The sequence below is a fragment of the Phytophthora cinnamomi genome, assembly GCF_018691715.1.
Source record: "Phytophthora cinnamomi strain GKB4 chromosome Unknown Contig131, whole genome shotgun sequence".
Lineage (NCBI taxonomy): Eukaryota > Oomycota > Peronosporomycetes > Peronosporales > Peronosporaceae > Phytophthora > Phytophthora cinnamomi.
In genome coordinates, this window is record NW_027151064.1 from 490360 (window position 1) to 506155 (window position 15796).

The following is a 15796-nucleotide window of genomic DNA, read 5'->3' on the forward strand; positions in this document are numbered from 1 at the left end:
GTATCTAGATGTGGATTAAGTTAGGCGGACGGCCTGGTCCGTGTGTGTGGCTGTCTATCTATCTGCATGTAGCTATCTGTAGTGCACGCTTTCGTGGATGACGGGCAGGCCGTGCGTCTTGCAGTACACCTGCTTCTGCGCCTCCCACATCGCCTTGGTGAACGGCACACGCTTCCCGGATACGAGGTCGCGGCTGCCTCGCCGCACAACCAGCTTCTTCGGGATAGCTACGGGTGGGATGACCACGCGCTTCATGACGCTCAAGCTGAAGCGCGTCGGCCGCTCGCGGTGCTCGATGAGGATGCGTGTCTTGAGCTTCATCGCCTCGTGCAGGCACTGGTCGTACACGGGGGTCGCAGACACCTGCTTGCGGTGGCGGTGCTCGCTGTGGCTGTGGTGCTTGTGGTGCTTGTGCTTGGACTGCCGAGACGCTGAAGGGGGCGGGGCCAGGTCCACGCCGCCGTGGCTGGCCAGGAACATGAGGCTGCGGCCACGTTTGAGCTTCGGAGCCTCTGGTTTGGCCAGCGGCGCGCGTGGCAACGGCTTCGCGATGGCCATGGCGATCTCGAAGAGGTTTAATCAGCGCTGTCCGCGTCGAAAGCGGTTGTGCAGACGAGGAAGGGGGGACTTGAGCCCGGTGTTGCTGCTGGCCATGGTCTCTGTCTCCGCGGCCACCACTCGTTCCTCGACTCGTCTATTGTTGCTGTCGGCTGGTGAGCAGGAAGCTGTGCCAGCCCGGTCGTTGTCCTGCACTGCATCTGGCCAAAGCCCGACGCCAGTGTTCAATCCAGTGGCTAGAAATGAGCCCGCATCGGGCTTGGGAGGTGCTGATCGCAGCGGAGACTGTGGCGCGGTGGGCTGCCAGCGCGGGCGATTTTCCCGGGGTATGGCGCGACGCAGGACGCAGCCCCGGCATTTTCGAGGATGGCGCAAGCGGAGCAACTTGAACAGGCCCGGAAGACTTGGACGACCGATTCCCGGCGATTGAGACATCGCTGCGACGGAACGCGCTGGTGGCAGCGCGTGTACCAATCGACCGATCCAACGAACTGCTTCGGCGGTGGCGCTGAAGTTTGTTGTGCGCAATATGGTCTTTGGCAGCTCGAAAGCCATTGACGCCACTTTAACCAGAGCTTGCTGCTACATGTACTCTACCGTGGCAGCTGACCGAGCTGCGCGACAGCGTTGCATGTACACGCACTACCTACAGCTTGTAGTGGAGTCGTATCCACCAGTGCCAACACGTACAGGGGCAACTTGAGGCTACCGGTAAGTGCAAGGTGGGCACGCGTGTCCATGCTGACCTTGAACGTGAGAGCGCCGCGCGGCCGCACCAAGCAGAGGATATGCGCACGAACCGACACCGACACGACAAAGGCAACTCGGGTGTGCTCATCTGCCAGATGATCTGGTGAGGCACCTAAAACCTCCAGCTGGGCGTTGGTACAGCCCCCACACGACGGACGTATCATATCCATCGCCGACGAACATGGATGCAATGACAGACAAGACAAACTCGAATATCGGATTTTGGTGTAGTGAATTGCTTTGTTTGTATTTGACGATGGGTATTTACAAGGTAGAGTATCTGGAAAAATAGTGGTGGTTGTGCCGCTAGTGGCCGCTCAAGCCTCGATGCAGGCGTCCTCGCGCAGCATCGGGAGCATGTAGAGCCGACGCAGCACGAGCTGCTGGCGCATCTTCTCCGTCTCCCACATGCAGCGCGTGAAGGGCACGCGGTGGCCCCCCACGAAGTCCTTGCTGCCGCGGTGCTCGGCGATGGACTTGGGGATCGACACGGGTGGCACAACCACGCGCTTCATGACCGCGAGGCGGAAGCGCGTGGCCGGCTTGGAGTTGTCGCGGTGCAGACGCTCCTTGAGCGTCATGGCGTCATTGAGGCACTGGTCGTAGACCGCGCCGCAGCTGCAGCTGCACTCAAGCTGCTGCTGTTGCTGCGGCTGGTGGCCAGCGTAGCTGCGCTTGTGTTTGCGCGTGACGCGGCGCGAGGACGGAGGATTCTCCACCGTCACATCGAGCGCCTTGTGGTGGCGGCCGAAGCCCAACAGCGCGAGGCCCTTGTGTTTGGGCACCTCGGCGTCGACCACGGGCTTGCGGAAAAGGGACTTGGCGATGGCCATGGTGGTGGAATACGTAGCGTGTTTTCTTTTGAGGAGACTTGCGCTCTTCGAGGCAAAATGCGGAATGAAGCCTGCTCTGAAGAGCGCAAGTCGGCGCGCGTGGTGCAGAAGTGAGTCTCGGCGACGCGGTCTCTGTCGCACCGATTCCCGGCTCACAAATGCTGATCAAGTATCCGGATAATAAGTGATAGTTGGTATGCGAGGTAGGTTACAAATATTTATACCTTGCGTTATATGGTGTCCGGATACGGGAGAAGTCTTTTGTGGTACAGTATGGGTTTTCACAGGTTACACGTCTCACTTATGTCACGAATTGTCTAGGTGAGCGTGTGCGACCGGTGTGCATGCTCACTTGCCCCAGCGCTCCCTGAGTTGCGGGCATTCTGACGCACGAGGTTCGTGCCGCACACCCGCTGGTGAGCTGGAGACGTTGGCGCGAACTTGGCGCCTCCACGTGACGCCAAGTGGAGGCCCTGCATTGCTGCACGGGCGGATTCAAAGAGCTTGGACTTCAAGCCTCGGCGTTTCTGTGGTGCTGAGACCGCCGGTTGGTACACCTGGATTTTGTATGGCGGTGGTACAGTCGAGAAAACGGAACCCGTACTAGAATAAAGTATGGTCTCAGAGAGCCAGATGCCACCATATGGAGGTACAGGGTACCCAGCTCATCCCAGTTGGCCACCAGATGGCGTATCCAGCAAAGAAAAAAGAACCTATATGGAGTTGAGTATAGCATACTAAAATCAATATTATCGTTTTATGCGGGGGAGCACGCCGTCCACCTGCAACTTGCATCGCGTGTTATTAGGCATCGTCGCCCTGAAGGTTTTACATGTAGTTGTGCGCCAACACTTAGCTGGGAGTTGAACCTCCCTACACAAATATTTTGCGGTGAAAGAAGGCATATTCTGTTCGTTTGCATCTTGCAATGCATGCTTCGTTGTCTACGTTCGCGGGTGACCGCCCATTCTAGATGACGACGAAAACGAATGAGTACGTTTGGTCTATATGAATCTGCTTGTTGTATCTCAAAAGCAGAAGTACACGTATCCTAATCGCTTCAAATTTCCAGTTTGCTACGATCCATCATCCATGAAGTCGGTCGAAGTTGAAGTTTGCCTTCCCGCCTGTTCCTGCTGCGTCGAAAACGCTTTCGACACAAGATTCGGGTCCAGTGTCCACAGACCGTGGGTCGTAGGTAGCCTGTGTCCTGGTATTTGCAGTTTTCTGGAGCTTTTATCCATAGCAATTTACGTGCCATCATGCGCCAATCGAGATGACTTCCACTCTCCTTTTACCCAACCGGCAGCAGTGCTTATAGACAGATCTGAGCTGCACACACCGCGTGCTGGAGTCTCCAGCCTGGAGAGGCCATGAAAAAATGGACCTGATTGACAATACCGTCGAGCCTACGTTTCATCCGACTAGAGCACGTTTCAGTCGATACGAGCATTGTAATTGAGCGAGCGGTCTGCCATCTCAAATCGATCTTCGTGTAGTTCCTGGCAGTCCTTTGGTTATCCGTTTACACTTGCCCTACGTGGAGTTGCCTGTCAGGAAATACATTTATTCCATGATTATTTAAACTGTGCCATGGTTCATTTGTAGTCGTATTCTGGGGGGATATCTAGTTTTTTGCCACGTATGTCTCTGCCAGTGGCAGGCAGTCGGCCATCAATAGAAGTGTTGTTGAACGCTCGTGCGATAAACCTAGCAGAACCATTTCAAGCTTAGCAGAGCTACGCCACCATTTTTAGTTGAGTTTATCCAGCTTATACTGCTACTCCTCTTTCCACTTTCTAGCTTAGTTGGTGTCAATTGCAGACTGCAGCCCTGCCTGAAGTTCAGGTTCAGGTCTGAGTTGGCGTGTGTAACGTTTTTGCGCGAAATGCCTGTGGACGAAAGATGTGCATCGTTCTTTGGTCGTCTGCAAGGTTGCCAGCCTTACAGGGCTACTGTACACAACGTATTGCTATGTTAATGCATCCTCTGCCAGCGAGTTGCAATGCTACTGCTGTGAAAAATCGTGTCTCGCTCATATTTAGTTAGTTTTCACGCACTCTACATCAAAGTGGCCTCGACGACACGATCGACGATGTTCGCCGTCGCTAGTACGCGATGCCCTCCCGGATGCTGCTCGGCAGGCGCTTCGTCTTGAGTAAGTCGCGCTGTTGCTGCCACATGTGCCTCGTCACGGGGATGGTCTTGCCGGAGACCATGTGACTCAGCAGCGTCGGGTCCGAGAGTGGCGCAGGGATTTCCACGGGAGGGGTGACCACGCGCTTCAGCTTGCCGAGGTGAAATTTGAACACGGACCCGGGGTGCGATTCCCAGATGCGGCGCTTAAGAGCGGCGGCTTCGGGCGGCAGATTGTCCGTCGAGCGCAGCTTCCGAATCTGTTTGCGCTGAGGTCTCGACTGTGGGTTGGCTGCACCCTGCAGCATGGCGTAGGCGGTCTCGCTGCCTTTGGCCATGGCCATGCCGCTCACAGGGAGCAACGGGGCTCGCATCGCCTGCCGCTGGCGGAGGTAGTGGCTGCGAACTGCTCGACGGGATCCATCTCCTTCTTTATGGGGCTTTGCGACTGCGGTGGCAACTGCGCGCGGGGAGAGCTGCTGGTTGATGCCCATGAATGAATTCGACCTAGCGACGTGAGCTCCGCGAGGAATAACGTTGACTGAATCGAATGCTGGCGCCAGTCGTGCCCCTGGGTCTGTCTATGCTGGCACCGCCGCATCCGTGTCGCAAAGACCTTCGCTCGAGCGCTCCATGCATGCCGCCGTGAAGCTCAACACGACAAGCTCCATTTGCTTCGTTTGAGACGCTCTGTGGTCTCCGAATGTCACTATTGGAGACCCATCCGCGGTGCAGCCCCGGCATGTCTCGGGGCTGTGACCGCTTCAGAGTCTGCTGCACCACGCCCCTCGTGACGAGCATACCGCACCCGACCACCAATATGTACCCTATCTGCTTGTCCTTGTAGGGGCCGACCAAGAGCAGCAGCAACGTTGACGCCGATGGTTTCTCGAGCTTGACAAGCGAGGTCGATCAGTGCATTGTCGGCGGTGTGGACCGCGACGTCAAGGCTTACCGCTCACCCACTCGTCCTGAACGCCAGCCTTCAATGTACTTCGAAGTACCTCGCTGCGGGGCCAGCCGCAGCGATCGTTCGCTTCGTTCGCGACAGCCGTGGGCTTGTTGCCCTGGGCGACGCGTTGCCTTCATCCGCCAACAAAATGCATACTGTAACTCAACAACTCCCCGTTCTCGCTGGCGGTGAATCATGAAAATTTTGCTGCGCGGAGAGGTTCCTGCCATGCTGAGCTTGAGCGCGTGCATCTGCCAGCCGGGAGCGCGAATACGGCTGGGCTGATCGGGCAAATCGACACGCTTTTCCACCCTCTGCGCGCTTGTCCTGCGTATTGTGATAAACTTGTGCGGTTCGATCCCATCGCGCAGCATCCGCCATACTGCAGACATCTCTGGTCTCTGCGTGAATTGTCTCTATGCATGCTGGAGCTACATGGCCGATGGCAGGTGCACCGCCAGCCGGTTCCGAAGCAGGGACATCCTCTACGCCATGCTCGACTCGACCATGGTCTCCGCTGCACCTTCACCTGCCATCTCGTGACCCACTTGCAGATTTCCCAGGAATCGACTCGCCATGAAGGTCTTCACCACCGCTACAGCGCTGCTGGCGTCGCTGGCCGCGCACACCGCGACCGCCGGCTACGTGACGACGTCGGGCACCAACTTCGAGCTGAATGGCAAACCGTTCTACATCTTCGGCACCAACGCGTACTGGGCGTCGGAGATCACTTGGGTAAGCCCGTTGTTGTTATTGATGCATATAGGAGAAGGCTGGTTGTTGACGGTTGTTGCTGTGCAGAGCAAGACGGACCTAGCCACCATCTTCAACACTATGGCCGACAGCGACCTGACCGTGTGCCGCACGTGGGGCTTCGCTGACCTGAAGGAAGCTGGCAACGCGCCGTACAACATCGTGTACCAGTTGTGGGAGAACGGCAAGGCCACCGTCAACACGGGCGACAACGGCCTCGGCTACTTCGACTTGGTGGTCGCGGCCGCCAAGGCCGCCGGCGTCAAGCTGGTCGTGCCCTTTGTGAACAACTGGTCCGACTACGGCGGCATGGGTGGGTCCCCCGCGATGAGACGGCTGAAGGTGGACAACTTGTTAACTGGATGTTGTTGTTTTGTTGATGCTTGTAGACGTGTACGTCCAGCAGCTCGGTGGCACCTACCACGACGACTTCTACACGAATGAGAAGATCAAGGCGGCGTACAAGAACTTCGTCAAGACGTTCGTGACTCGCTACGCCGACGAGGAGACCATCATGGCCTGGGAGCTCTGCAACGAGTGCCGCTGCGCCGGCTCCGGAACGCTCAAGGAGTCGGGCAACTGCACTCGCGCGACGCTCACGGACTGGATGACGGAGATGTCTGCGGTGCGTTCGAAATTGTTCTGCTGGTGAACAGTGCATTGTTGAACTGTTCGTCTGACTTTGGTGTGTTTGTGCTTCTGCAGTACATCAAGTCGCTGGACAAGAACCACCTTGTGGCGTCGGGTAGCGAGGGCTTCATGAACACCGATAGCAGCGTGTACTTGTACTCTGGCCCCTCGGGAGTTGACTTCGACGCCAACCTGGCCATTGATAGCATCGACTACGGTGCCTACCACGCCTACCCGGACTCGTGGGGCGTGGATACCGCCAAGGCGGAGTCGTGGGGCGTGCAGTGGATCGACGACCACGTGGCTTCTGGTAAGAAGGCGGGCAAGCCTGTCGTGCTGGAGGAGTACGGCATCAAGGCGCTCGACTCGGCCTCGTACCTGTCCTGGAGCAACCAGGTGTACACCTCCAAGTCCAACATGCAGTACTGGCAGTTCGGGATCAAGTCGCTCAGCACGACGGATGACGGCTACACGATCTACGACAAGGACTCCCTGTTCTCCACGGCCATCACCACTGCTGCCGCCAAGTTCGCTTCGCTCAGCGGTGTGTCCACCTCGAACTCGAGTTCGTCCGCCAGCACCACGACGACTGCCCCTGCCGCGGCCTCCAGCGTTGCTGGCGAGGCTGACATCGCGTCCAGCGCGACTGACGCGTCTGCGGATTCCACCACCCAAACATCGACCACGGATTCGCCCGTTGACTCGACTACGGGCTCGGGCACCACCACTACGTACTCCACTGTGGACTCGGCCACTAACTCTGCTGCGGGCTCGGACACGCCAGCTTCCGGCACGGATGCCTCGTCGGAGTCGACCACGCCGACAGTTTCCAGCTCGGATGCTTCATCGGACACTACCACCACGCCCACGGCTTACAGCACGGAGGCTTCGGCCGAGCAATCGACGGCTGGATCGGACTCGCCCACCCAAACCACCACGGACGCCCCGACTGCCTCCACGACCGCTCCGTCGGATGACAAGTGCGCCGTTCGTCGCCGTCGCGCTTAGAGTCCCCGTACTACACGTCACGTTCGGGAAGTTTTGATTGTTTCAGAAGCATGATAGTGTGTCTGCGTTGTAAGTGTAATTCCACACCTCGGAATGCGTAGTTAACGGCAGAAGAGCTTTCGGTGCAACATGGAGCCCTGAATATTTGCTCGAGGAAATTCATCTATCAGCATCATGCGCGACCAGCACTAAACGCGTCGTTCGTGGGATTATAAGCTACTCAGCTGTTGAACAGGAAGTCCCGCACTAGATGAATTTCTCCTTTACGGATCCGAGAAGCTCGAGCCAAGGCTCCGATCCGATCAACTGCCTGGCTCGGAGACATAGGCTCAATGGTCTTTCGCGTCGACAGATTTCACGCATAGCAACTCTGGCATTCACCGATTTTCCAGCTTCATCCGAAGTCGAAGTGACAGCAGCATGAAGGTGCTCGCTCACGCTGGTATTTTCATTGGCATCCTGGCTTCACTCTCAATCGAGGCGTCGACCGCGGGATTTGTCATTTCCTACAGTATATCAAGAGTTTGGACTCGAATCATCTCGTGGCAACGGGGAGTGAGGGCTTCATGAACACGGATAGTAGCGTGTATCTCTACTCTGGTCCGTCTGGCGTTGATTTTGACGCCAACTTGGCCATCGACAGCATCGACTACGGCACTTACCATGCTTATCCAGATTCGTGGGGAGTTGACGAAAGCGAGTACCAATCGTGGGGTGTGCAGTGGATTAAAGACCACGCGTCATCAGGAGTGTCTGCCGGTAAACCTGTCGTGATGGAGGAGTATGGCGTGAAAACGCTCAACGCTTCCATTTACCAGGCGTGGAGTGACGCGGTATACGCTGCGGCTTCCAATATGCAGTACAGGCAGTTTGGCGTGAGCCCTCTGAGTACAGCGGACGACGGCTATACCATTTACGACACGGACGAGTTGTTCACTACTGTCATCGCCCCTGCTGCCGAAGAGTTTGCAGCACTCTCTAAATCATCCACGAGCTCGGCCTCGATCGCGACCTCAACTACGAGCGTTGCGGGGGATGCGAGCGAGTTGGTTGACACAACGACGACTGGATCTCCTACGACAATGGCAGCGTCGAACACTAAATCGGAATCATCTGCTCCTACCGATGTGACTTCCACCACATCTAGCGAAGGATCAACGTCAACGTCTGCGGCGGAGACTTCAGGTAGTAGGACGTCCGACGAATCGACATCGACCACGGGCTCAACGACTGCAACCTCAACTAGCGCAGCAACAGCGTTAACCGCTGTGTCAGACAAGTGCTCTGTTCGTCGTCGTCGAGCTTAGGCGGTTCGTAGGTGTGAGCTGTTTTTTTTATCGCAGAGCATTATGACCCAATGCATGAAAAGTTTCCTTTGGTTTCCACAGAAAACATTTTTTTAATTGTATCTCTCGAGCGGGTATCGTGCATCCCATTCCTCGTGATTGTGTAGCGCAGTGAAAGTGTAAACAAACGCATCATTTCGTTTGAGCTCCGGGGCCACCGGAGCCGCCAGTTATTTTTTTGTTATCCAAACATTATGCTGCACGCTTCTCTTTTGATGCGCAAACGGCTTCGCCACAGGAGGGAGGTGAGGTCTTTTCATCCAGTTCACTCCGCAAACGTTGCTTGACCAAGAAATAACAGCTACCGGTACCGGTAGTCACAGGAGACTGAATAATGAGGCTCGACCATATTCTGCTGGCGACAATTGCTCGAGCAGTGGTGAGGTTGCGGTTGCCACTTTGACCCAGTGCCGCAAACGATTTCCAGCTCTACTGCTCAGATTGAGCAGTTCGCCACCAAGCAAGTCAATGCCTCAGCCAACGAGGACTCGAGCTCGTCGACTTCTGCAAGCTCTGACAGTTCCGCCACCTGCGATTTCACTCAACTGGACGCCAGTAGTCCAACCGAGAATGAGGGCAGAGCGGCGCCACCAATGTCGGTGCTTCAGGCGCTGAAGGTTGCGCTCAAAAACCCGAAAGAGTTTCTTGCTCGACTCGAGGCAATAAGACTGGACATGAAGGCTAGGAACAAGCAAATGCTTATTACCGCTAGATAGGAGCTTAGACTTCTGAAACAGTAGTGAGAGGTGGCGCCTATTTCACGCAATTGTTCCTACGTACTGTATCCCCCCACCGCAACGAACAACCGACGAGCCAAAATCGCAGACTTGACTGATGAGTGCCGCGTCATGCCGGACCTGGTGAGATACGGTCCGTGTCATACGGATTAACTTACCGTAATAATCGGGCCCAGTTTCCCGTCATAATCAAGTGAAGCAAAAAACCTCGTAAGGTTTTTCAAAGAGTTCGCTCGGATGACGTCCGTCCCGCACGGTTGGTTGCGGTACCTCCCTCGCGCCATCGCAGTCACAAAAGAAAATGAAGAAGAGGCCGAAGAACAATAACAAGACGAAGCTGAAGGTGCGGCCTCTCGGAAGTCATGCTCGATACTCGTTTTTTAACATTTTGCTGATGATGCTCGTGTACAGGGTGCTGAGGCCTCTAAAACCACTGCCAGAGATGACCATCACTGACGAGGAGGAAGATAACGATCAATAGACGTTAAACGCAAGTTTTTTTTCAAGTCTTTTTTCTTAATATTTTTTTAGGAGGGGAGGGGTTGTCACCAATACGTCTGCCGGTGTCGCACTCAAACCGTTTGTCGCACTGGACCCGATTATTACGGTAAGTAATCCTTTATGCTCCCTTGCTGTTCTGATCGCAACCGTCGCGATGTGCAGTCATGGTATTACAGTATGTACACGTAAGTCATTCTGCATGCTGGCGTTCTCGGATCAGGTGCAAAGCCCTTCGTGCTATCCCAACAGGGAGGTCCTGCCGCAGCCTGGACCAGGGTCTCATCCGGAGGAAGACTGCCTTCCAGTTCCATTTTGCAATTCGCCGTCGCTACTCACACCCACATCGCGCATTTACTTCCTAGACCAAGCACCATGCGTTTCAGCCTTACGTTGTTGCTGACGATGATCGCTCTGATCGCAAGCTTTGCCACTGTTTTCGCCAACGCCGAAGCCACGAATGAAGAGACTCCAGACACTTCACGCAACCTCCGGGTCGGGATCATCGACCTGAAGGCCGGCAGCCGTTCTGCTCAGATGATCGTGATGCTGAACGATGATCCAGCAGCTTCGGAAGGATCACCCGCCGTGCTGGAGATCACTCAGCCAGATGCTGGCGATTCAGAGGAACGATCCGTTGCGACTGCGTCTTGGGCCCAAGCACTGAAGAACTTCATTAAGGATCCGGTGCTGTTCACCAAGATGTTTGTGTATATCAGGAAGTATTTCGCTCATATCCACTGATAAATTACTGTAGCTGAATAGCCCAAACCAAGGACTATCCTGTTAAACTCATCCAAGATTTACGCTGCAGTTGCGATTGCTTGTATGATGCAATTTCAGTTGTTAGAGCACAATTGTTTTGAGTCTCGTGAAATCGAGGTAACCAAATTTACTGCTTGTTGGAGCTGTAGATCTTTCAACTTAAGCAGCGGATTTGGAGCGCTGCAAAGAAGACTCTACAAAGGAGCCTACTGGTGCATTTTCCCTCGTCAGTGTGATTGCGTAGCTTCATCCAGCAGGATGTTCTCGATGTCTGTCGATACCCGATAGATAGTTTCTTCCCACACAGCGATTGCCATATCCACATTGGCATACGATTGAAAGTTCTCGTCCGATGGAGCGTGCCGAGAAACGGTGTACTGACTTTTGATGAGCGTTACTCCTGCGTCATGACCCTCCACTGCAACGCCTTGCTCCACTACAACTCGAATACAGCAACGCAACGGGAGTCTCACTCCTTCAGACTGTGTTTGCATCCGGCAAATAAACACTGTCCGATTTTCTTCGACATACTTGCGCATCACCTTTCTAATGCGAATGGTCCGACTCTCGGAACCTCTAAAGCCTGCTGTAGCCGCCACGTAGCTGATCATCAAAGTGTCATCGGTTTCTTGCCTGTTTTGAGCGTAGAAATCAACTTGAGCGTCGATGTCCTTGACACATTGCAGCGTTTGCATCCCGACTTGTCCGAGTGCGTCCCAAACGGCCCTTTCAGTCCTTTTGACGGTAAAGGGAACTAACTGCTTCTCCATGATCTCCAAGAAGACATCATTCATCGCACACCGATTCTCCTCCCGCGTTTTTCCAGGACAAGGCACTTGATCCATCGCTTTGCTTGCGAACTCACGATCGATGTCGATATAGGCTTCGTCGGTATTTCGCAGCATTTCTTTCAGAATAGCAAAGCTGGCGCCATCTTTATCGCCATTTTTGTCGATAACTGGCAGCTTTTGTCTCTTGAGACCCAGCATTTTCTCCATCATCTGCTCGCGACACGGACAACGTTAGTATGGTCGATGGTGTTTATGGAGCCCTCCAACAATCTCGTACCTCGATTTTCTTGCGGCGCTTGAGAAGGCGCCTGAGGCTTTTGGCCTCCTGAACCTGTATATCTAGCATGGTGCGTAACCTCGCGTTGTCCTTCTCCGCCTCCAGACGGCGTTCTAGCTGCCGAGTGGCAATATGTTGCCACACCGAGCCTCGCGAGTCGGCAGACCGGTCACCACTTTCAACTATTTGCGCTCGAGTAAAACCCGACTCAAGCGAGTGCAGCTGACTCGTGAGCTCGTTGACTGTGTCTCGCAGCTGGTCAATGTGCTGCTTGGTGGAAATTCGGCGTTGTCCCTTGGTCGTTGCATTTGCTGCCTTGCCAAGGCTGCTGCCTGCTTCAAACTCAACGGTGCAGGACGCGTCTTTGCCTTCTGCTGAAAATTTGGGTGGCTGGTTGAGTTGATGTCCACGCTCGCTAGCAGTGTCGTAGGCTTCGTCCAGCAACTCCAAGGCAGCTTGAAATACCTCGTCATTCTCGTGGTCGTCGCTCGGCGACACCCCAAAGTCAGGCTCAGGTAAGGGGGCTGGACTCAGCATCGCCTGGTGGAGTTGCGAAGTAGTAACTTGGACGCTGGGTGCGATCTCATCGCAGTTGAGGATGGCGTCCAGGCTATCGGAGTCCACGAGCTGGAGAAAGCTCGACATCTCCGAGTTAGACATCTCCTCAGCGTTTGACATGGGGACAACGAGCCACAGTATTATAGCGTGATGATGATCCGATATTAATACGTGTACAGTAGGTGTTCGCGTAACCAGTTATACAGCTAAGTACAGCAAAAGAATATGGTGTAGCACACACGATACCGTACTAGGTACAATTCCTGGTACGCCCAGACAACGACAAAAAAATCCGGTACATGTAACACAAAAATCCAGCAATCGGAGTGGTACTTTACAATTACTATGGACTTTGGCTGTCAAATTATTAACCAATTAAACTGCCTCATTAGGGATTTTTGAGCCAATTGCCTACAAAATTATTGAATGGCTCGTAGCAAAACACGCCCTTAACCCTTTCACAACCAGAAAGAGAGGACCCTTAGAGGTCCGCGATGGACCCGTAAACGATCCTTCACTCTCTTTAATTGGCTAATTATCGCTTGTGGTGACGACTAACCCATGTGACGAGCGCGTACAGGTTCGCTGTGGACCCACAAGAGACTGAACGATCACGAGTACCGTAAATCCCACATTAGTTGGGAGAAGTGTTTCGAGCCAGTGGCGTGCGTCTAGCCACTCTACCAAAGCGCGCCAAGACACAAATGGAAATCACCGAGCTGTTAAACGAAGCTGACGACGTCTTGAGTAGCTGGGAATTCGACGACGAGGACGCTGAGGCGTTTGACCAAGACGTGGGCTATCTTGAAAACGAGGAAGTGGGGGTTGATTCTGGCGAAGAATCAGAGGAGGAGTCGTTGCCGGGCCAAGCATCAACAGCTCGACGTGTTGGGAATGCATATGTAGACGAGCTTATAGCGGAGAGCGGCTTGCACATAGTGCGTGAGAGAGATTGCTGCTGCTTTCAAAGAACGCCAAGAGGTCGGACTATTCTCGCTGTTTTTCACGCAGGATTTCCGGACTTCCTTGCGGGGCTGGACCAACGAGAAACTTCGCGAAAAAGAAAGGGACGTGATGACTGCTATTAAACTTGATGCTTTTCTTGGAGTGGAGATCGCTACCAGTATTTCTCCGCTAACAGAGCTTGCTGAATTTTGGTCGACGAAGCTGTTTCTCGGGCAACAAAATGAGGCAGCAACAATGTCTCGCAACCGCTACCAAAGTATTCGCGGAAGGCTTCACATTCATCCACCGAGAAGTGCATCAACGGACCGCCACGCTACTGACCTCTTGTGGCATAGCAGACTGCTCGTGGCCGAAATCCAGAAAACTTTTGCCTCGATTGCTGTCCCTGTTGGTGCCATCAGCTTAGATGAGAACACAGTACGAACAAAAGCTCGATCAGCTGCTAAGTTGCACTTACCCTCGAAGCCCAACAAGTATGGAGTCCGGTTTTACCCTGTAGTTGGTTGGGAATGCTTGTACGCTTACTCTATCTGGGATAATTGGTCTGGTAACAAGCTGACTGCCACCCCCGCAGAGCGCTAAGTTGAGGTTTTCCCAGACCTATGTTCACCGCTGTATAGAACACGAAGTGGCGGCAACGGTTTTGGACAGGCTCCTAGCACGCTCTGGGTCGCCATGTGCGGTCATCTGACGAAGGTGGACCAGGCTCCAAACAATCACCGGCTACTGGTGAGCGACAACGTTTACACGAGGCACATTCTCGCAAAGTCTCTACTGGCATTTACGGATGGGGAGATGCGCACGCTTGGTACCGTTCGGGTTTCCCTTCAGGGAAAATGGAATGCTGTCATGCTTGACGCAGCAAAACAGCGGATCGATAGTGCTGAACGAGGAACTTGGAAGCTGAATCGCCGCTGTTGCCGTTCCTTCAGACTGGGGAAAGCAACAGAAGACTCACCAAAAGCACAACAACGACTACCAGTGCACTTACGATTCGAATACGTACCGCCCATGAGCATTGCTGCGAATGCCGGATGCGTTGTCTTCAAAGACAGAAAGATGGCCATGTTTTATACAAATGACCTTGTCGGCACGCCGTCACAGCGTGTCCATACGCAAAATCCAGACGAAGCTGTTCGTTTGTGCCACGGACTAGCACCAATTAGACGGTGGACAGGTGAGCAGAAGATGCATAGAAAAACGTTTCAAGTGCCAGCCGTCATTGTCGCCTACAACCTGTTCATGAACGGCATAGACAGCGTCGATCAACTTCGACGTACTAATCCAATTCGACGCAAGGAAAGTCCTCACCTGGGCCATGGGCATGGCACTAATCAACGCGTTCTCGCTCTACAAAAAGGTCGCTGTCACTGCTAGTAGCCGCGTCACGCTTCGGGAATTCAAGCGCCGTGTTACAGAGCAAATGACATCAGCCCAGAGAATTCGGATGGCGCTTGCCGCCGCCAAGAGAGTCGCTGCAAGAATTCGTGGGTGCCGACAACAGTGTGCACGCAATCACACCAAACTCGAGGAGAGATTCAAAGGGGAAACTGGTCTGCTATTTGTGTACTCTTCGTGGGCTGCGCAAAAGTCCCGATACGGCTCCACGGGCTGCAACAGGGGTTTCCACATCACATGCTTCACTAATTTCCACCATCAGCACGCGTTCACGTCAACTTCTCTCAGCGTCCGCGAAGGACTGGATGCTGTTTGTTCTGCTGCCGCCGGAGATGCTGGCGTACACCCGCGCCTGAAAAAAATCATAGCACCGCTCGATGAGCTTGAGATGATTTCAGACGAGTAGGTAACAGTCACAGCCATAGCCGCATATTTGCAATAATTATTGCTTTACTAACGCTTGCCAGACACCTCTCAATGGAAAGTGGAAATCGAATAACGCCATGCCTCGACAAACACCCGTGCTTCTTGTAGTGATAGAGCTGGAAGAGGGCCCTTGTCAAGTGGCGCGGAATTCGACGTCTTCGCTTGCTGGTGCTCAGTCTGCTGGATATGATCTCTGCGCCGTATAGGTCCCATTCGCAGGGAGATCCGCCGCAAAAGCGGCATATTCGTGCGCTTTCCTCGTCGGGGTTCACCATGCTTGCTCTCTGAAGCTTGAATTCGGATTTGCAAATGGTCCCGAAGTACCGTGAGTTTCGTTGTGGTGCCTGACGTGCTCAATTCTATCTATCTGGTTGGCCACTCTCCCTACTTCACTCTACACCGGTTGGCTCAATT

At 54.2% G+C, this 15796-nt stretch overlaps 6 protein-coding genes across 6 annotated transcripts; 2 read left to right on the plus strand and 4 right to left on the minus strand.

The window, feature by feature from the left end:
* Positions 1–72: 72 nt before the first annotated feature.
* On the minus strand, positions 73–558 carry IUM83_17667 (uncharacterized protein; the record flags this gene model as incomplete). Its single annotated transcript, XM_067942629.1, has 1 exon — positions 73–558. The coding sequence occupies one exon, from the start codon at positions 556–558 to the stop codon at positions 73–75; it is 486 nt and encodes a 161-aa protein (XP_067779934.1).
* Positions 559–1625: 1067 nt separating this feature from the next.
* On the minus strand, positions 1626–2141 carry IUM83_17668 (Molybdopterin synthase catalytic subunit; the record flags this gene model as incomplete). The annotated part of the gene is made up of 1 exon (XM_067942630.1): positions 1626–2141. One exon carries the CDS (start codon positions 2139–2141, stop codon positions 1626–1628), a length of 516 nt encoding a protein of 171 aa, XP_067779932.1.
* Positions 2142–4249: 2108 nt separating this feature from the next.
* On the minus strand, positions 4250–4651 carry IUM83_17669 (uncharacterized protein; the record flags this gene model as incomplete). The annotated part of the gene is made up of 1 exon (XM_067942631.1): positions 4250–4651. One exon carries the CDS (start codon positions 4649–4651, stop codon positions 4250–4252), a length of 402 nt encoding a protein of 133 aa, XP_067779933.1.
* Positions 4652–5805: 1154 nt separating this feature from the next.
* IUM83_17670 (mannan endo-1) lies at positions 5806–7620 on the plus strand (the record flags this gene model as incomplete). The annotated part of the gene is made up of 4 exons (XM_067942632.1): positions 5806–5964; positions 6031–6295; positions 6372–6607; positions 6688–7620. The coding sequence occupies 4 exons, from the start codon at positions 5806–5808 to the stop codon at positions 7618–7620; spliced, it is 1593 nt and encodes a 530-aa protein (XP_067779988.1).
* A 2956-nt stretch (positions 7621–10576) lies between these two features.
* IUM83_17671 (putative secreted RxLR effector protein) lies at positions 10577–10945 on the plus strand (the record flags this gene model as incomplete). The annotated part of the gene is made up of 1 exon (XM_067942633.1): positions 10577–10945. The coding sequence occupies one exon, from the start codon at positions 10577–10579 to the stop codon at positions 10943–10945; it is 369 nt and encodes a 122-aa protein (XP_067779987.1).
* Positions 10946–11371: 426 nt separating this feature from the next.
* IUM83_17672 (uncharacterized protein) lies at positions 11372–12712 on the minus strand (the record flags this gene model as incomplete). The annotated part of the gene is made up of 3 exons (XM_067942634.1): positions 11372–11402; positions 11498–11967; positions 12035–12712. 3 exons carry the CDS (start codon positions 12710–12712, stop codon positions 11372–11374), a joined length of 1179 nt encoding a protein of 392 aa, XP_067779958.1.
* Between the last annotated feature and the right edge of the window lie 3084 nt (positions 12713–15796).